Source organism: Molothrus aeneus, chromosome 13 (assembly GCF_037042795.1).
Source record: "Molothrus aeneus isolate 106 chromosome 13, BPBGC_Maene_1.0, whole genome shotgun sequence".
Classification (NCBI taxonomy): Eukaryota; Metazoa; Chordata; class Aves; order Passeriformes; family Icteridae; genus Molothrus; species Molothrus aeneus.
The window spans coordinates 4,642,703-4,663,758 of record NC_089658.1 but is presented as its reverse complement, the minus strand read 5'-3'; the positions used below and the strand labels follow the sequence as shown (position 1 = coordinate 4,663,758).

Genomic DNA, 21,056 nt, shown 5'->3' with positions numbered 1-21,056 from the left:
GTCCCACACTCTGCTGTGGTTTTTGATAATTTTCTGCCAAGATGACAGTTGCAGTGTTCCAGGTAAAGAGCACAATAGAATGTACCAAGCAGGGTAAATTCTGAAACCAGTGACAGCATCTGCTCTGCCTCCCCGAGCCAAACCAGGCTGTAACTGTGGGTGGAAATATGGAGAATCCTATGGAAAGTAAGAAGTGTGGAGGCATGGGAAGGAATTGGGAAGGTGTGTGGGGGGTGTTATAGAATGGGCCCAAGTGAGATCCAGTGTGATGGTGATATAAAAATGCAATCTATAGGAGAGCAGGAATCACTAGGTTTGTGGCTTTATAGATCAAGGACATGATTTTTTAAATTGATTTTTCTGCACCTGTTGTAATTATTTTTTTTTCCTCATTGCTATTCAAATGTCTCTCTCTGTCATCTGATAATTTCATCAATTACAGTCTCTTCTAAATCACACTGAAATTCTTGATCTGAACTCTAACACAGCACTACCATGATCCATTTTAAACACATTAAGTACCTTTTCCTGCTGAGTTATTTGCTATTTTTATTCCTTATTCACAATTCTTAAGCCAGTTCTCAAATTATGTGGGTGCTGTTATATCAAAAGAAACGTGAATTAGTTATATTCAGAATTCTGTGATTCAGTCTTCCAAATGTTGGTTTAAGGCCAAGTATGTTGGTTCTGTTACTTTCCTTTTACTCACTGATACTGTAAATCTATATGAAGTTCCCTTCCTTATAAACTCCAGAGCACATATAACTGCTTGAATCTGTTATCCTTCACCTGTTTCAGCAGCTTTTTGTGCTTAGAATTTGTTTCTAGCAGGAGAAGAGTCAGATTTACAGAAAGTAATTGCTATGTCATTCTTTTTCTGAGGTTTGGTCTTACCTGAGAAAAGATGACTTCAAGTCAGCTTTATAATGGAAAAAAATCTTATATTTTCTGTCCTTCTTTCACCAGTAAAGGTAAATGGCTTAGATTTCCAGATGTACTTCACTACCTTTTTTTTTGGAGGGGGGAGGGGGTTGTGGGTTTGTTGGTTGGTTTTGTGGTTTTGTGTTGTTGTTGTTGGGTATTTTTGGGGTTTTTGGTTTTGGGGTTTTTTGTTTGTTTTTTGTTTTTTTTTACAGTGTTGTATCTACAAAACTGAAGCAATCTACAGTGTTGTATCTACCAAACTCAATTTTGTGCATATGATATTTTAAATTTGGCAGATTATGTAAAAATACTGGGGCTTGGTAGATCTTGACTTGTGGCCTGTGGACACTTGTGATTTCTAAATCAGGAAATGGTTGAAAACACTGGTTTAGCTCCCCAGTCTGTCCTTGCCCTCATATCAAATGAGGCTGCATCCTCTCACACCTGGTTTGGTGTGACACTGGTAAGGCAGCACTTGAGTCCCTGGAGGGTTTGAACAGGGACAGTACTGTCCCAGGCATAACTCTGGTCCCCAAAATCGAAACCTGCCTACAAAAAGAGATAAAAGTAAATGAGAAGCTGTGGATGGTAGGGTTGCTGAGATGCATTTGATCTCTCTTTTCCATGCTTGGTGATGTGGTTGCAGAATCTGGAGCAAAAACTCTGACCTGCCCTGTTCACCTCACTGTCTGCCAACTCAGATGCCCTGTGCTGATATTTTAAATGTAGACAAAGTTAACTGCCTATCAAAATAAGAAATCAAAATGGGCATGGAGGGGCTGAGTATTCAGCTGTGGCTATGATTGCATCTCAGCCCTGCACTTGAGCTGGGGGTCTGGCTGTTCCCTTGCCTCCCAATCCAGTTAGAAATGTATTTAGCAGGACTGAGCCTGGCATCCGACCTGGGCTTCTGAACATCCCTTTTAGGCTCTGAGAGGGCAAGGGAAGATGAGCTTGATGAGCCTTGTAAGGCTTCTGAGCCTGTGGATCCCAAGGAAAGGGTGCAGGTCCTAGGGAGTCAGGGGAAGGTTGCTCTGTTCTGAACAGTTCCATGCAACTACTTCTTCCCTCACCTAGCTGGGTTTGGAAAAATGATGCCACATTTTCCTTTTTTCTCTAGATTGTTCATTTATTTTATCAAATGGAATGCCTCAGATATGGCTGTATGGTTCCTTATTGCTTTCAGAGATGTGTTTTTAATCTGTTTTCAGGAAGATGTGTGAGCCATTAAGGAGAGGACTAGGTGTGTTCTCTCACTGTATGCTCAAGGAGTTTGATTTCTGATGTCTATACAAAGAGGATTTTAATCCCCATCTGCAGCATTGCAAGACTCTGATTAGCATGGCTTGGCTTTCCTGGGGCACCTTTCTTCTAATAAATTAACTCCCACAACTTTCATATAGAACAAGAACATATCATTGACCTTGCTTTGCAGACACCATCCAGCTTTTGACAGTTCAGAAATATTCACTGTTCAGCCAGGGATGTAAGTACAGCCAGAACTACACAGAAATCCACAAACAGTAGTGTGATCTCCACCAACAGGCTACTGCTGTTTCCTGTATAGGACTACAAACACTCCTCAGTGGGTGAGCCAAAGCACTCCAAAGAAGGGACCTAAATTACTTCATTGCTGAAGTCATCCTGGGTAAAATCATGCAACTTGTTTTTTTTTTTAATGTTAAATTCATGGCCATGGTATTTAAGTGCCTGCAGACATCTCTTTGACACCTAGTACTGAACATCTGGGCAACAGTATACCCCTGTCTGTCCCAAGCTGCTCTAGGATGGATTGGTTTTGGAATGCCATTCCTGAACTGCTGGAAGGGAAATTGGTGTCTGAGGGCCTAATCAATCTCTCACCCACTGCACACGATGCTTCTTGAAACTGGCCATTTAATCAGCTTTCATGCACTGATGTATGTTTTTTTCTCAATGCTTTGAAGGTGACTTCATTATTGAAGCAATGACACTGTTGCTGTGAGCTCAGAATGGTGTGAAAGCCTGGCTTTGGCAAGCAGGACAGCTTGACTTGTATTTTGGTAAAGCAGGATCCTCTTGACTCCTTCTGCCTTTGTCCAAGGTTTCAGGTAGGGTCCCTCTCTTGTCCTTCTCTTTATGGGTGTCAGGTATTATTTGTCTTTTCTAGTCTTAGGTCCTGCTGTTATCTGTGAAAAAGTTCAAGAGTCTCTCTGGGAATCAACTATTATCAAACTGCATCATCCATCAGTAAAATCAATTTACACTTCCTCCCATCTCATTAACTTTATCCTTTACTTTCTCTGTCTGCTGAGGTTCAGGGATACAAAAGATCTGGGCCTTCCCTATTTCTGAAATGGCAGTTCCTTTTTGGTGCCTGACATTTCTTTTGGGAAGGTGACATCAGAATTAGACAGAAAGACCCCTTTCTAAGTGCTAGGCTGTAAATGAGAAAAGTGAGATCAAAAAAACAAAACTATAAACTACTCTCAGAGAAGCAAATCAATCCTCTGCTAGGTACACTCAACTGAATGTACAGGAGCTTCATTCAGGGGTAAAGCTGGAAATACAGCAGACATGGAAAAGACATTCACAGGAAGAAAAGGACTAACACAAACTGAAATTCATTTGTGCTCTGGAATATCCTTTCTTTAGACAGACAATTATTGCTTTCATCAAAGCCCATTCATCCTATATTGTACTTCATTTCCTTCTTAATGGCTCATTCTGAGCTCATCTTTCCTTCAGTTCCCGTTGCCCCTTGCTGCTGGTCTTTTGTCCTGCCAGGGACATGCCTATCTGATCTGTTGGAAACAGGGCTGGCAGTAAATGCTGAGGGGAAGGACAACTTTGGTCTGAACTGTTCGTCTTCTTGTTCTACCCACGAATGCAATGAGGAATCTGCTGGGTTTTTTCTGAAAGTTTCAGTTGAAGATTCTTACGAAATTTCCTATATTTAAATAAAAAGGAGGAAAAAGAAACAAAGTTTATGAAGGTATATTATCTTCAAAACAGGGTTTTGGCCAAAGTTCAGCCCCTGGGAGAGGTAACTTAGCTGTATGATAGAGAAAGGTAATTGTGATGTTGAAGATGCAGGTTAGAAAACAATGGTGCTTACAGGCAATATAGATCAAGGAATTTAAGAGCAACTGTAACTACTGGAATCTGATAGAATGTTCCTGGGGGCTGTACCAAGATTCACGACCTTTATTAACCTGAGATGTCAGGTCCTGCCCTGTGTACAATCATTTTGGTCTTTGGGAAACTCTGGGCTTTCCTGAATCACCTTATGACCAACATGAGATTCATGTCAATGTCCCATGGCAAGTCCTGAAGAAAGAAACAGGATGAGTCACACATGTCTGACAGCTCTTCACACCTCTGAAGCAGTCTCTGAATTCCAGAAGAGGAGACAGCCCCAATGTGTTCTCAAGGTCTTATCACAGAAACTAATTCAGCTTGCACAATGCCTACTAAATACTGAGAAAGGCAGGAGAATTCAGAGGAGTGGTGGCTGTGCAGCTGCATGTTACTTCTTGAAGCCTGCAACAAAAAGGCAGATGGAATGAGCTGGGGAAAGTTCTAGACCAGGTTTGCAGAACACACTTGGCCAATTAAACAATTTGTTTGTCCTGCCAGGTGCTCAGAAGACAGTGTGGCAGGGTGTCCTCTCAGCCAGCACATCCACACATCTCAGCTGTGCAGCTGCCAAAAAAAGTGTGGTGTCCCAGTCAGTGGAGAGGCAGAGGAGAGGGAAGGTAGATGAGGAGACGAGGAGGATGGAAGAGCAGAGGGAGTGATAGAGGCAGGTCTGGTAAGGTATGACAGAAGGTGCAGTTTGAACTTGCTAAGCCTACTCACCTAACTGCTGCAATGAGGCATTCCAGGCCAAAATCCTATTGTACAAGGGAAATTGGGCTGAGTCACCAAATTCATTCCTCTGCTGTTTCATGCATCACACCATGCAATGCCTGACAAAGTCTGCTTTGTTTGGTTTTGTCTCTGGGGTTCCCACAGGGAGGCTACCAGGTCCTCCCTTTCTAATAGGTATAGTCATTTTCTGCTGCTTATTTATAGCTAGTTTGTCCCTGTACTGAAACCATCCCTTATCTCTCAAAGTTCTTTGCCCTGCCTGTTGATGTATTGACACACAACAGTTATATCCACTCTGGCTTCACTTTGCAGGCTATGCAGTCAAAACAATATCTCAGCCTTTCTAGAGGAGCTGAGTTGCATACACTGGATAATCACAGTCTTTCATATAACAGCTAAAAAATCCTGTGGACTTTCTGATATCTTTCATTCAGAGTATTTAACCAGTGTCAATCCTTCCTGAGTCCTTTTGCAGCAAAGCATGTTCTTTGCAGCTCTCTTTGCTGGAAGGGTAGGAATCTGAAGCCCACAAATCAGTCAGACTTCCATATGCTTGGAGCTGGGCATGTGCGTAACTGTTTTTCTGGATCAAGATTAGAGTTCTCACCACTTGACAAGATTCAGCTTGTGGTTTGTGAAGTGCTGCCAGTTTGACTGGAATTAAAGATCTATAAAAAAATATCAATTTTAAAAAAGGCAATCCCCTGTTTCAGGTTTATGTGTGTACTGCATTAATTAATACCTGGTTGGGAAACATGAAGGACACGGCGCAACAACATTGCTTGTATCACACTTCTCACCACGTGAGAGCCACTCCATATTCCCAAAGAACTGACAACTATCTCTGTGCAAAATCAAGAGGGGAAGGGACAGATAAAGGTGCAGAGATGGTATTTCCAGTGTCAGGAAATACCTTGGTCTCTGAATGTAGGGAGTATTCACTTCACCACGGATGCTTTCATGCATCGTGATGCTTTTTCTGGGGATAAAAATGTTGTACAAACAATTATAGGGGAGCTTAAATGGAGTAGAAGCAATTTTTCTTGGCCTCTGTTTGCTGATTTCCAGCCTGCAGTGACTGACAGCAGATTTTATGGGTATGGATGAGCCAGAAACGTCAGGACAGGAATTCCTGGCTTAAGTCGACTGACCCCGAGGAGTACTGAAGGACTGACGGGACTCTGAGATGACAAGCGCAAACCCAATGCTGCAGATTTTTCTCAGCAAAACAGAAGTGCGGTGAGGAAGCAATACCGCGTGCCCTTCCGCAGGGCTGAGCGGTGGGAGAGGAGGAGCAGCAGGGCTGAGCGGTCCCTGCGGTTCGGCAGGGGGACCGGAGGGCTGCGAGCCGGGGGCAGGAGGCAGTGCCCGGGCAGGGCTGGGGCGGGCGGGCAGCGCCAGCACGTGCTGCGGGTCAGCCCTGCCGGGCCAGGGGACCCGGGCGGCGGCCCCGGGGGAGGAGCGGGGCGCGGGCCGGCCCCGGTGCGCGTGTCCCGGGCGCGGGGCCGGGCTAGAGGGAGGAGGGCAGGGCGAGGGCGGGGCGGTTAGCGCGGCTGGCCCGGCCCGCCGGGGAGGAAGGAAGGGAAGGGGAGCGGGCTGCGCTGTTGCCCTTTTAAGCGAGCGAGCGGGCGCCGGAGGCCGGTACAAAGGGAGCTCCGCCGTGCCCCGCCGGCTGGGGCTGCCCCGGCCCCGCCATCTTCCGCCCCGCAGGCGCGGCCGGGGCCAGGGTCGGGCCGGCTGAGTCGGAGGGAGGCGGCGGCAGCGCAGGCCCGGGCCCGGAGATGAGGCCAGGATGTCGGTGTCAGGGCTCAAGGCCGAGCTGAAGTTCCTCGAGTCCATCTTCGACAAGGACCACGAGCGCTTCCGCATCGTCTCCTGGAAGCTGGACGAGCTCCACTGCCAGTTTGTGCTCCTGCCGCCGCCGCCGGGCTCCAGCCCACAGCCGCCGCCGCCGCTCACCATCCACTGCAACATCACGGTGCGGGGGCCGCGCGGGGCGGGGAGGGCCGGGCACGGCCCGCCCTCGCCATTGTCCGCGGGGCGCGGGGAGGGGGCGCAGCCCCGCCGGGGTGACTCAGCACGGGGGGGCCGCTCTTCAGGGGCTCCGGGCGCCCTCCCCGCTGCCACCATAACAAAAGTTACAGGGGCGGGCGGCCCCGGCCTCTCCTCGCGCGCGGCGGGGGCTCCTCCGGGGGACCCAGGCACGGGAGAAGGACGCGGGCCGGGGCCGCCGCCGCCGCTTTGGGGCCGGGAGCCGCGAGCCGGAACAAAGGGCGGCCGGGCCCGGGGCAGCGGGCACAGAGCCCCGGGGCGGCGGCGGGGGGGAACAGAGGGGCCCCGCTGCCCGGCCCGGCCCTGCGGCGGCTCGCGGGTCGCCGGTAGCGCCGTGCGCGGAGCCCGGAGCAGGCGGCGGGCGGGCGCTTTACCGAGTGCGCCACACGGCCGCGGCCTGGGGCGGGCCCGGCCTCCCCCGCGGGGCAGCCCGAGGCGGCCGCAGCCACGGGAAACTTGTCGGTGTCGCCGTCGTGGCGGGGTAAGGCAGAGCCCCCGCTCTGCCGCCGAAGGGCCGCTTTATCATAACGGGGCGTTTAAACTTGTCGGGGCTGCGAGCAGCCGTGTCCGAGCTGAGGGTCTGCTGCCTGCCGAGGGCTTTGAAGGTTCTCCCGTCTGCGGGTTTTATTTCCCCTTAAATTCGTTTGGCTTAATATTTTTTATATGACTGGAAGAGAAGCTGAATAAAACGTTCACTGTTGTGTGACGTGGTAACAATCCTCTGGTTCTTTAAAAGTTTAAGGCCTAAACTTGCAGAAGGATCTGAATATGTTGGCATCTGTGACTCATGTACAGGAAAGTGCTGGAGGTTCATTTTTGTTGGGTTGGTTGCAGTTCTAGGTGAATTTAAATGCCTTATCAAGATTCAACTGAACAGTGACATATTGAAACACTTCAGGTGAAAATAGCACGTTTGTGTTTAAGGAAGCAGATTCTGCTGCCTTTTTTTGTCTTTGTATGAAAGTTTTAAACACCGTGGTGGTCAAAACATTAATGTAAATGCAAATATTTTAGTACTGAAAGATGAAAATGTGTGTGCAAACCAGGCAAGTCTAATTATAATCATGACCAGATTCTTACTTGCCTTAAAGTACCTTTATTAAATTAAAGGTGAATTGTTAAGTAGATCTTTCAGTTTTCACAGTTAACTGTTATGAAAAGTTGCTTCTGTGGTCATGGGACAGGTCTTTGTTTTACTGGGTACTTGTAAGACATAAAATTCTGGGGGTTTATGGTAAAATAAACAAGAAACGTTGGTGTTCTTGTTTCCAGACATGACCCATCTGATGATGAATTGTGTGACTTCCTATAAATATTTTTTATTCAGTAGAGGGTGTTCCATTGCACAGAAATTTGGCTTTTTGTTTCCACACAACATGATCTATTTCATGAGTCTCGCTCTAAACAAAAAATGAAAGGTCTGATGATTGTGCACCCTTGGTTGCCAGTTGAATTTGATGAGTTATTTCTTCTTTGTCAAGTCACAGCTGCCAGGTTAAGCCAGCAGTAAGACCTGAAGTTGTGCTCAGGGTTTGTGCTGTGGTGTTTATCTACTTCTGGGACTGCTTTCATTGCAATTACTTCTAATAGGAATTCTTACTGCAAAGAAATAACCCACCTTAGCTGTAGGCCTTTGGTTGAGGTGAGCAGGCAAGAAACCACTTAGATCACTGTTGTCATGTTTGTGTTAATGAGGAAACAGTGTCTGCAGTCTGCTGTTAGAGTCACCTGTCCCAAAGGTCAGCAGCTCTCTCACACGCCATTAGACTTGTGGCATATGAACTTGAGAAAGAACAGGAGAAGTGCTCTTTGAAACCTCTGAGCTGACACTTCTGCTTTGATGAAAGGCTGTGTCTGAGCTTCTTGAAAGTTCTGCTTACAGTTGTCTGTGAGCAGCTTGGTGCTTTCTGATGTTGACTAATTTCTTGCTCTTCAAGGCAGGTGGCTACTTTCCCCATCTGTTAAAAATAAATGGGATCGGACAACCTGAGATACAGACGTGGCTCCCTTGAAACAAATGGGCAGCAGGTGATAGAGCCGAGAAGAGCAAGCTCATCTCTGGGCTTCCATCCTAGTTCTTTGACATACATTTTAGAATTCTCTAGTGTCACAAAAGTGAATTTTTTTTCTCCCCCTTCCCACTGAATGGAGTCCCTTGGCCCTGACTCCTGATTGCCTCCAGATGTTTTTGTGGATACTGTAAACTAGAAGAGCCTAAGTCTTTTTTTACTGTGCTTCAGTGGCTCTGCAGGTACTGAGGGAACTGGGACTTCAAATAGCAGTAGTAGCATGCAAAGACTGGTAAGGCTATAAAGTTACAGGATGGAGAAATATCTGGTAGGGAAGGAAGCTTTCAGTAGCTAAAAAGTTATCTGATAACTAAGCTGGCTCTGAAATTCCCAACAAATCTTTTTTTCTCTCCAGCCTAGAGGGAAGAGGAAATATTCCTCTGGAGATGTGAGGGAGCATATATGCTAGGAACTGTGTAGGTGTCCACAAGTTTTCTAGACTAAAATTCAGAGTTTGAGAAGTCTGCCCCTGGCATTTCTCACTGAGATGATTTGTTGATTGTCCCTGTAGTATAAGTCTGTAGAACTGTCAAAGTTCAGTATTGGCTATAGCATCTCAGGGACACTGTACCTGTGACTCTGAACACTGCTAGAAATTAAAACAAGATACATTTTACTTGATAGCTCCTCTGTTTATAGAGTGGCAGCCAAACTTTGTCCAAGTCTGTCCTTCACTATTTCTGGTAGTGACCTGTATTAGAGCTTACATGGTTAATCAGATTATTTTAAAAGAGGCACTTAAGGGTGGAGTCATCCCTGTCAGAAATATTGCTGCTTATTCCTGAGAACTGTCCAATTATTGAACTTGTTCAGGCTGTGTACTTTCACATTCCCATTTTGTTATGCCAACAGCAGTGTCTCCATTTGAGGTTTTATTTCTGTTTTCCTCAGGTTTCCATTTTAGTTAACAGCTCTATTCCAGTTGATCAAGTTCAATAAACCTTGTCCTGTTCCTCATGTGTTTTGAAATAGTATCAAGCCTATGGCCTTACTTAGAGGAGGTGTTTATTGATCATGACTTTAGGGAAGTGTCCTTCAATACAATCTCTGGCTTCAGTTTGGTACCTTATCAGACTTAGGTCATAGAATTACAAAGGGTGTGTTAGAATTATTCCACACTGAAGTTTGGATTGCTGTAAAACATTTTGTATTTTTTGTCATCTCTTCAAAGAGAAACAGCATATTAATACTTCTCCACCCATATGCAAAATTCCTGTTGAAATTCTGTATCCTCAAGTGACCCTTGCAGGTAGAATGGGGGTTTGTGCCAATTCCATGTGGGAGCAGGTTTGCCCTAAACGGATCCAGGGCTGTGATGTACAGTGATATCCTTCATACTTCAGCAATTCAGTTCAGGTGATGTGGCTGACTCAGTAAACTCCTGCTTCTCTGTTGGAAAGAAGCATCTTCTGCTTCTGCTGAAAAATACCCTGCTGCTAAATCAGAGTTAGAAGCTGCTATGAAAGACTTGAAAAGGTTGCTGCCTACAGATAACTGCAGTTAATGGGAGAAGACTTTATTTTCCCTTAAAACCAGAATGGATGAAAAGATATTACCTGTGAAGCTTTTGACAAGTTGGGTGTATAACAGAGAGTGAGTATATTGGAACCTGGGACAGTTCTTCAGAGACAGATTTTCATATTGAAGTCCCTCCTAGCTAGTTCCTATACAGCTGGTAACCTTTCTAACAGGTTATTTATTTGTACACAGAACTAATCACATAATGAAGGAGGCATTCTGTTCCAACCATGGGTTTTTATTTTTTATTTTTGTACATCATTAGGCATTCTGTAGTGAGGTTGAGACCTTTGTCTTGCAGCATGTGGATGTCAGGACTGTATAAAAGCATACACAGCTTTATCTTGATAACATGTACTTTTTAGCTAGGGTTAGATATACTTGCTGATTTTTAAAAAGGCACTCATGCAACTATTATCAAACATAACATGCAATAGAATTGACCAGTATTGTTTTATTTAGCAGACCAAAATTAAGCTAAAAAAATTACTAAAAGATTAGTGAGGGCTTTAGTTTCTCCTTTTATGTCAAAACTGTAATTGGAAAAATAATATTGAAAAAAGGAGTAGGAATCTTTTGTGTCTGGAAGACAAGACCTTTCTGATGCCACAGTCTGGTTGTGTGATGTGCAAAAGGCTGTAACCAGTACTTCAGGACTTAAAGGATGGTTCTTCCCTACAAGGTATGAAGTGCTCCTAAAATATCCTAGGAAGCCACAGTGGTGGGCTTCAAATAGAAATGCTGGCATATCCTGAGGTCTTAATGCACAGTAAATTGTGCTCTTTTCCGGTGGGTTGCTCGCAAGTTAATGACAGTAACATCAGAACTGGGATTGTTGTGGTCCTTGAAAGAGCTCTCTGTGCACTTTGATAATGAAAGAAGTTTTGTAGAAAGAATTACATTCTTTTCACTCAACATCCTTCCTCCTGTGAGGTGTTCAGGAGGTTTTGTCTATTGGCGCCTTATTGATATCCTCAACATGTACTGAAAATTGGAATTTTTAGTAAGAACAAAGTGTGATGGTAATAGTGCTGTTTCTTGCAGACCAACAGAGGCTGTGTGCCTTGTGGCTGAAATTGAGTTTGCTGCATTAAGGACCTGGCTGGCATGTAAAATTCTTATGTTGATCTGAACTGTTTCCCAGTCTGGTTTAGCTGCACAAACATCTGTCCTGTCACAGGAGGGGCACAGCACTGAGTGGGAGCTGCTGCATCCAGCAGTGCTGGCAGAGCCCACGGTGGCACTTGGGACTGGCCTCTCCTGGGTGCAGTGCCTGGGGTGGCACCAGTGCCTGGGGTGGCACCAGTGCCTGTGTTCTTACCAGTGGCACCAGTGGCAGCTGGACCTGACTTAACTGCAAGGCGTTTGTTTACTTGAAAAATCTGACTCTTTCCTGGAGACTGCAAGATGCAAAGATAGAGACACCTCTCTAAATAGCATTATTATTAGACAAGAAAAAGAGGAGGTGAAGTTTCTTGATAGGAACAAATGTTTGTAGAAGTTGATTAACAGAAATTACTGCTATTTTAGTTATGCCTCAGTGTGGACTACTGTTCAGTACTGTCAGGTTGTTTGCCTTTATGTAGTTGTGAAAGGTTGTAAATGCCTGAATTCTTGGCTGGAGTATTAGGGTGTTTTTTTTTTTTTTCATATAAATGGTAATATCCCTTTTTTTAAGAGACATGATAGTTGATGATTTAGTATGTGTTCTACTGTGTTTCTTCAGCTACAAGCTATGTAGAAGAAGCAAAAATGACCTTTCACCAGCTCCTAGAAGGCAACTGGAAAATTAAATGACTGATTAAAGTAAGAAGATGCTATTTAGCATGTAGCTCTTCCATCAGTCTGCCTGTATGCAGTACACTTGAAGCTAATATGATCACAGTAGTTCTGAGTTGATCTCTGGTGGAATCAAGCATACCAGTATGTCTTACTTATGTCTTGTGTCCAGCTGTAATCTCTAAGCATGGTATAAAAATAATGACCTTACATGTGGGGATTTTTTTTTATCTCTTGCTTACAAGACATCTCGGTGTACTAAGTGCTGTAAAAGAGCTAATACGTTGTTTCTGAGGATTTAGTATGAACTGTATTCTCCTTTCTCTCAGACCTTATAATCTTTTGTCCCCTTACAGCAAAAGAATTCAATGCAGTTGGAGATCTTGCAGTGGCTTCTTCAGTGTGTATTCAGGAGGGCAGGAGCATAAGCTCTGTCAGAACTTGTATAGTGGCATTAGAAAAAAATCAAAGCGTTCCTGAGCAGTGGTGTTCAAGATACCACAGGCTTCCTTGAATTTTTGAAGTAGGAAATAACTGTGGTAAGAGTTGTGGTATTAAACTTATTAATGGTAAACGCTGGTTGAGCTCCGTGGTGCTGAAATTTTGCATGTGGGGGACCAAGTTCCATCCAAGTGGCTGTAATCTGGAGGCCTGTGGCTGAGCAGCATCAGGGCAGCTGTGTACATGTTACTGTGGGAGGAGAGCTGGGCAGTGGCAGCTGGAATGCTCTCAGGGGTCAGGGGCAGCAGGACCTCCCTCAGCCAAGGATGAGAATAAAAAATTCTTCTGCCTGCAGGTGTGTCTGGAGTACAGCAATTTTGCAAAGGGAAAAGGTGGAAAAGAGGAAGATGGCTCTCAGAGAGGTGAAGGTGCACAGATAGAAGGTGATACTGAGTGGTTTGAACACTTAAAGGATGTAAATTCCTGAGGTTAGAAGAAGGGGAAGCCTGGATCTTTTGGGTGACAATAGAGGTGATACCAGAATTTGCTTACTGTGGGATAACTGTGTACTGTGATAGAGGTGAGGGCAGGTCTGCAAGAAAACTTTCTGGAGTTAAGCTGGTGAGAGAGGGATATGTCACAACTTACTTATAACCAGTTCTTCTGTTCTAGCCATACTAGAAGCCATTTCTTGTTACTCTGGCTTTGTGACACTCATGCTAATGATAACTGGCCTGTATAGTTGCAGAAGTAGGTAATTAATAACTCTTGATGATTAGAATGTGTTGATAATTTGTTTCATGTAACTAGACTTCCTGCAGGAATTTGGACACATCAGATTCTATGCTGGTAGTAAAGAGTGTTGCAGAATCAGGTATTTTGTAAATCTGTCTCTTGAGCCCATGTGTGTAGCTGCTCTTGGGTAAAGCACTGCCAGCTTGAGTGTGTGTGTAATGTGTGCATTAAAGAGAACCCCTTGTGTCTGAGGGCTCCCAAACAACCAGCCTCTGACAACTGGCAAGCTGAGGGTACGAGCACACAGTGGGGTTTTGTGCGTGAGGAGCCGGACAGCTTCATCCTGCTGCTGTAAGGTGCTGTAATAAAAACCTGGACATAGTCTCAGGTCTACAGACATGGTCCCAGTAAGCAAGTCACTTAGTCTTCAGCAGTGCTGTGTGCTTTGCTCAGTTTTGAGTGTGGAGGATGTTTAACTTTATTTGTTGCTGTTAACATTGGCAGAGCAATGTTCCTTAACTCCCTTAGGCTGGCCCTCTGCGATAGTGTACATATTCAGAGACTGCTTGCTTCCCCAGAACAACTGACTTGCTGTGCTGTTAATGCAATCCTGTAGTCTTGAGTTGTGTTTGAGCAGCAGTTCAGTAACATTTGGTGGATTTTTAGTTTGGGTCTGGACAAAAGTGTTAGGAGTGTTTGGGGTTTTTTCTGTGAATTTCCTTGAGTGGAGAGATTACATGCTGCATTAGGATGATGTGGAGAGTAAAATGCTGCTTCACAGTGATAAACAGTAACTGTGTTTTGTCAGAAAAGTGCATTTTTTTTTCCTTTTATGCTCCAAATTCGTGCTGTAATTCTGTGTAGTTTTGTTCCACTGGACAAGTACCCTCCTGCCTTTTGCTTGGTATGGAGTGAGAATGAGGTTGTGGCAGCTGATAAGAGAATCTGATAAACCTGTTTTTTCCAGGGTTATGTGCAATTTCATGTATGGGAATTGGCTGTTGGGACATTTTGCATAGATTAAGTAATTTGAAGAACAGCTGGCCATAAAAACTTGACCACAAGAAATGTAAGAATTATAATGCTACATTTGCATTGATATTTGTGACCATTTGAAGTGACGTTCTGTGCCTTTTCTACTTTGGTTGTAGATGTTTTGGCTTCTTATCAGGTAGCAATGTTCTGAGCAGTGAGAGATGTGTGTACCTGGACAGAGAGATATGGAAGTAAAACACTCAAGTATCTTAGATTATTCCACAAACTCTGAAGTTACTGGCCTCTTGTATTTGTCTGTTTGAAAGCAGCAGTTGCTGAAGTTTTCAGGAATTTTTTTTTTCCTCAAAGTGTCATTTTCTGTCCTGGGTGTATAAAAAATTTAAGAAGTTAAAGATTCCTTAATAATTTCAAGAGAATTCTTTGAGCTTGGGTTGAACCGGAAATTAGTGCAGATGAAGAAGCAGATGACAAACTGCTTGGATTTTGGAATAATTTGTACACAAGTGAATTGCCTTTTGCTACTTCCTTAGGTCTGTGGTGGTTGTCAGTGAAGACTGGCAGATGCTGCTGAATCTGTGTATTGCAAAAAGTCTTCCATGATCTAACTCAGTTGATTCAGATCCATGCTGTGGTCCCTGTGCACTCGTGCAGAAGGTGGCTGGAGAAGCTGCAGTGTGAGAGTAGCACACGTGTGCCTGTGGCACCTGATGTGACAGCAGGGCACTGGCTTTGCTCTCAGAGGGGATCTCCATAACCATTCTGTATGCTCACAGCAAACCTCTCCTCCTGGTTACTTTTGTGGTAGCCTTCTGCAATCGATGGAATTTGTCTGTACAGAGAACTGTATTTTTGTTTGGGACAATTTGTGGTTGCAGAGTGAATCTTAGTGGCATCCACAGAGTTACGGTTTGTTATGGTCTTTCTGCTCCATGAGGCACGTACCTTTGACCCTGTCATCTCTAGCATGGCTGTATTAATTGACATGAACAATTCTAGAGCAAGGTCCTGTGCTCCACTTGCCTCCTTCCCTGGAGAGTGTGTGGGAGAGGCCAGCTGTGACCCCGTCGGTTGTGTGGGTTTAATGTGCTCCTGAAGGTGTTGGCTTCTGCAGCACTGAGCGTATTAGCAGAACTGACATAGAACAGGATTAGGGGATTCTTTCACCTTCTTCTGCAAAGGTGCAGGGTGATTAAGCTCCTGCAATCCCAGGGATCCTACCAAAGGGTGATGCTTCACCTGGGGTTGTCGTGTATAGGCTCTAGCTGTCAATACAGCCATTAAATTTGAGAGTAGAATTGCAGTAATTTTGTATGTTGTAGACAGATGTGTATTTCAGACAGCTGAACTTGGTGCCTTACTAAGTGCAGGATTTATAACAAGTGTTCTCACTGAACTGAGGCTGTCAGGCTTTAGGGAGGGTGGAAGAAAAGCAAAGCAATACAGGCTGGCTTTTGGGCAAGTGAATAGCATGTTTTATATGATTTTAAAATTCAAGAAAAAAGCAAGTTCCTCTTGTTGGGTAGTGATGTTTAAAATTCACTTTGCTTCCTTGCTACCAAAAATACTAAATTTAATTTTAAACCCTCCATTGCAAACACTTTTCTTAGATTTTAGAACTCAGGATCACTGACATATTCAATTCTCTAAGAAATTGCAAATTTTTCATATCTAAAAGTGCAAATGTTAGAGTATTGTAGTGTTCAATGACTTGATCTACACAACACAGCAAATGGTGGTGACTGAATGTTGGAAAGTAAAAATTTGGGGGGTTTAAGTAACAGGAGGTTTCTGGGAAATAGTTTGACTTGGATTACTTTCAATGAGAGTGATTCTTCATGCTTTCTTCTTTCTTAATTATTATAAAGGATTGGTTGAGAGGGCAGATGACAATCTGCTGGCTTTTAAAGGTTCTTAAGCCTGTGGATTTCACTGGCACTTGAGCTGCTAGTGATAGAAAATGCTTGCTGCTTCTTAAGCTGCCTTTGGAAAATTTGGCCTCTAATAATGGGAAACAATCTGTCAGTTGTGTAATCACAACTAATGCTGTTTTAAGTAGCTGTAAGTACTAGTGTTTTATGGTCACCAAGCTAAACTTTAGCTTTAAGAATATCTTCTGAAATCCTGATATTTTTGTTAATATTAACTCTGTGGGTTTTTTCCTCTAAAGGCAGCTTGATACAGGTGGAAAAATAAGTGGTAAATAATTGACTAACAATTGCAAATAACATGTACTAAAGTGTACCTAATTGTTGTTTATTCTTCAGTATTTATTGAATGTTTGTGTAGGATGTATATGAGACCCTTAATAAAGATCTGATTCTGCTGTTTAATTAAATGGACAAAGTTGGAAAGCCATCTGTGATTTGTAATCAATTATTTGGCACGTGTTTATAGCTGCAAATGTATTCACCTTGAGAAGATTGTATTAGGCTTCTGAGATGTCTTGTTCCATTAGGATTTACTTCATTACCAAGATCTGGGGGAGCAAGAATGGTCTCTTTCCAGCCTTCTCTGAGTATTTAAGCTGGTTAAAAGACCTGCTTTTTGTAAGTAAAGGAGGGTGAAAAAAATTTTGGGACTGAGAAAATGAATATTAGACGGACTGTTAAAAAATTACTTAAGTTTTGATTGTATCTGGTATGAAAAGAATAGAACTGGGTTCTGTCTATGATGGGGATTTTGTGAAAACTAACAGAAAAGAAACAAAGCCGGTTGAAATTTATTCAGACAGTATGCTAAGGATTTTTAAAAGAAACCACCCCCACACTTTTTTCCATCTAGTATTATTGGGAAATTAAAGAAAATAAGGAACTGTCACCACGTCATCATGATTTTAAATCATGATGCTGTAGCCATGTGTTTAAATGTATGTTCCTGCCATTTAGCTGTGATAAAATGGCTCAGTTGTGTACAAGGAGAGATGATTACTCTTTTGCCTTGCAGCAAACTGCAAGTACAGGTTGTTCTAATGTGAAGACTCAGAGGAAGTTGTTTTGTTTTGATTTAGCAACATCAGAATTCTAAAAGTATTGTAGTAATTTAGAAATGTCTCATTTAAAAGTCTCCTACTGATGTCAAAATTGTGTCACTGTAGCTTTAGAAAGCAGGCTGAAGATTATGTAACATGGCAAGGAAACAGCCTTATTGTTAAGGATGAGAAAGCTTAGATAGGATATACTTAGATGACAGATCCTGCCCAGGAAAAGCTGTCTTAATGTGTGTGTTCCTGGAATCTTCTGTCACATTTTGCTGCTTTATTTATTTTTTTTCCCTTTGGTTAGCAAAATTATTAAATGTAAGTAGAGCTCTTACAGAGGGTGTAATGGAATGTCTGAACAGTGAGATCCCGTGTGTATTCTTCTAACACAGTGGTTTTTCTAAATGATTTTGATCAGTTTTGAAATTGCTCCCATGGCAGGAGTGCAGGGCTTTATTCCCTTTGTATTTTGTGTGTTTATTAGCGGGCTAAATTCTTTCACCGCGTTCTGTCACAGAAGCGTTTGCGTTCACAAAGCTCCCAGTCTGTCCCGGTGCTGATACAAAGAGTCTCTAGAAGTGATGATGCCATGAATTGTGATTGTATCTGTGCTGCTGTAAACATCCTGCCTTTGTCCTGCCGTGCAGGGAGGTGTGATGTCACTGCTGTCCTGTCACTGCTGTGCCCACGGCCCTGCCTGGGCAATGAGCCCCTGCCCTCGCTTGTGGAGAGCAGCAAAAAAGCAGCAGTTACATAAAACATCTCCAGTGCTGAATATGGGGAGAGCTGTGCAGCTGAGAGAGATTATGGAGACAAAATCACTGCATGGCAGCTCTCTAATGAAAGGCTCACAGTTATGGGGCTTTTTAGCCACTGACAATTAATAGTAAAATAACTGCTATTTCAGGGTTCCTCTCATGAAATGTCTTTGAGAAGCCTGTGTTCCTTACATGGCACAACAGCTCAAACCCACCTCTTACCTCTGTAGCATACAGATACAGAAAAAAAAGCTGCCTTAATTCTCTCAACAGAATTAGCTCATGTGAAGTTCAGTTGTTTGACCTTACAAGCCACAAGCTTAGCTGTAAGTTGCCTGCTGTGGCTATTACAAACTCATGAGCCTTTTTATATCTCAAGTTCAGAATGTTTGAAGTTCATGTGTGAATTCTGTATTTCAAAATATAGTGACTCATATCCGCATGGAAATCAGCTGTTCCAAAAATATGGATTGCTTACAGATCTAAAGAAACTTAATTCCATTTATATTTTTAAATTAAATGAATATATTTATTGGTAAGTGTGAAGAATTAAGCATGGCAACAAAACAGAAGTTTAATTGAATTTGTATTTTAATATTAATCATCTGTTGTGAAAAAGTTGGAATGTGCAATTAAGTAATCATATGCCAGAAATCTAAAACTTGAAGTATTTTCTGATACAGCTGAGTAAATGTGCTTGCAGTGTTAAAGAGGAGCCTTTCTGAGAAGTGCACTCTTTCATTCATGTTTCAAAAGCTAGATCAGACTAAAAATTGGAATGGTTAATAATTTTTAGGACACAGTCATTCATGTATGCTACACACACTAATAATCCAGGCAGTATTGAGTCCTTGTAGGTTTTCTCACCTGCAGGAGGGGAGGGCAGGGCTTGTTTTCAGGGCACGAAAGGGAGGGAGTGTAAACCGTGAGTAAGAGCTGTCACTCGGAGCAGGAGGCAGCAGCACATTCGAGTAGCCACTGCAGTGTATTTCAACTCCTAGTGGGATTGTGTGATCATCAGATCTGCACTGTCAGTCATGTCCCTGGCTGATGACAGACTTGCTGCAAGTGTTTTGGAGGAGTATTGAGCTAGGCCCCCAGACTGGAACAGATACTGGTCGCAGTAAGGAGTGTCCTACTGTGGGGTTGTTCCTTAAATTCTTCAGGGGGAGAAATAAAATTGTCAGAAAAAAGGAATATAGACAGGGAAGAGTTGAGTTCCACTTCCTAAGCAGTCTTTGGATTCCAGATACAGTTTAGGAGAGAGGATTAGCAGGTGTTTGTCTTCTATAAATCTTTGCAATTAATAACATAATTTTTAAAATGAACTGGGCTAACATAATTTAAAAAATGCTTGGTTTTAAAAAAAAAAGGCCAAAAATACCTCTTAGCAGAATGGTGCATGCATGCACAACCCAAATGTGACTGTATCTGGAGAATATTTTTATTCTGTTGAGTCTGAGGATTTTAAAGAAATAGATGGCTTGGTGAATCTTGAAAGGGATGTTGCATGCTCTTTGTATTTCTTGATGGGAATGTTGGTGTAATCTAAAGTCATGGTAGTAGTGTTTACCCCACTGCCTTTCTCTTAACTTTGTGAGCTGGACAGAGAAGTTTGGGTCTCAAGAGCAGCTGGGTGAAGCAAGTATTCAGGCAGTGGGGCCACAGTAGCAGAGATTCCCTTGTGCTGTTCCCCCTGCACATCCAGATCAGTGTGCAGTGGGAAGGGCTTGAGGTGAGAAGGCTGCACCAGTGCAGAAGACTTCACAAGCAGGTTGCATGTTATTAAAAACGAGTGAGATGTTATCAGTACAAAACCTGAAATATCTTTAATGAAGTTTAGCTCCTAAAAATAACAGTTTAGAAACCCAGTGGCAATGGGGAATTCAGCCTTGTTTCTCCCACAGACATAGTGGTTAATCTGTTCAGTGAAACTGAGGAGAAAATACATTTTTCTGAAGCCCTGTGTTATGTAAAGGAGGAAGGTGATTAAACCACATCGGTAAGCCGGCCTTAGCTGTAAATCTTGGCAAGCTGGACTTTCCTGATAGGTCCTTGAGATGTCAGGCCTTAGTTAATCAAGAATAGATACTCAGAGGTCTCTGCTTTGTGGGGGAACAGCACAAGGGAATCTCTGCTAACTGTGGCCCCACTGCCTGAGTACTTGTTCCACCCAGCTGTTCTTGAGACCCAAACTTCTCTGTCCAGCTCACGAAGTTAAAAGAAAGGCAGTGGGGTAAACACTACTGCCATGCCTTTAGATTACACCAACATTCCCATCAAGAAATACAAAGAGCAAGTGAAGGATAGTATAGTGTGCTTTGAAGTGAAGATGAAAGATGTGTTTTTGCATAAAGATACTGGGAATATCAAGTATTCCTTTAAGGAATTTTTAGCTGTGAATTAGAAAAAAAAAATATACGTAAACTTGAGGGGATTGAACTTGTTAAAAAATAAGTTTATGTAGAGGCTTCAGTTTACAGGTGGGATTTTAGACCTCTCTATCTAGAACTTCTCTGGAGTATGGTGTCAGTCTGTTTTGCCAAAGCTGGTGCCCTTTAGTCATGTGGCTTTGTTTATGGGGTTCAGCACTTCAGATAGAAGGTCAATTAGGAAATATGCTTTAATTAAAGCCAGTTCTGACATGCTTTCTTCATGTATTTTTCTCATTTTCAAACCTTGCCTGTTAACTGTTGAAGAATGAAGCATAATTTATTGTCTCTGGAATGAGAAAGATGCATTTTTTCCCTTTTCAACTGCAGTGAGGGAAATGAATGAAAATTCCCTCATTATTTTGTAAGACCCGGGGATATGAAGATAATATCTGGGTGATAAAACTGAGGTTCAGCAATTTGTCCTCACTACTGAAATTTAATTGAAAGAGTGAGAAGTGGAGAATGCCTTTAATAACTAAAGCAAAACAAGTAAAATCCACACACATCAATGATGTGAAGG

At 43.2% G+C, this 21,056-nt stretch overlaps 1 protein-coding gene across 1 annotated transcript in view; it reads left to right on the top strand.

The window, feature by feature from the left end:
* Positions 1-6,348: 6,348 nt before the first annotated feature.
* The window catches only part of UBE2Q2 (ubiquitin conjugating enzyme E2 Q2), a 46,840-nt gene continuing 32,132 nt past the window's right edge, over positions 6,349-21,056 (top strand). The window contains exon 1 of the mRNA XM_066558636.1: positions 6,349-6,754. Within this exon, the coding sequence (XP_066414733.1) occupies positions 6,569-6,754 (186 nt within the window). The 5' untranslated portion in view covers positions 6,349-6,568. The remainder of the gene's footprint in view (positions 6,755-21,056) is intronic.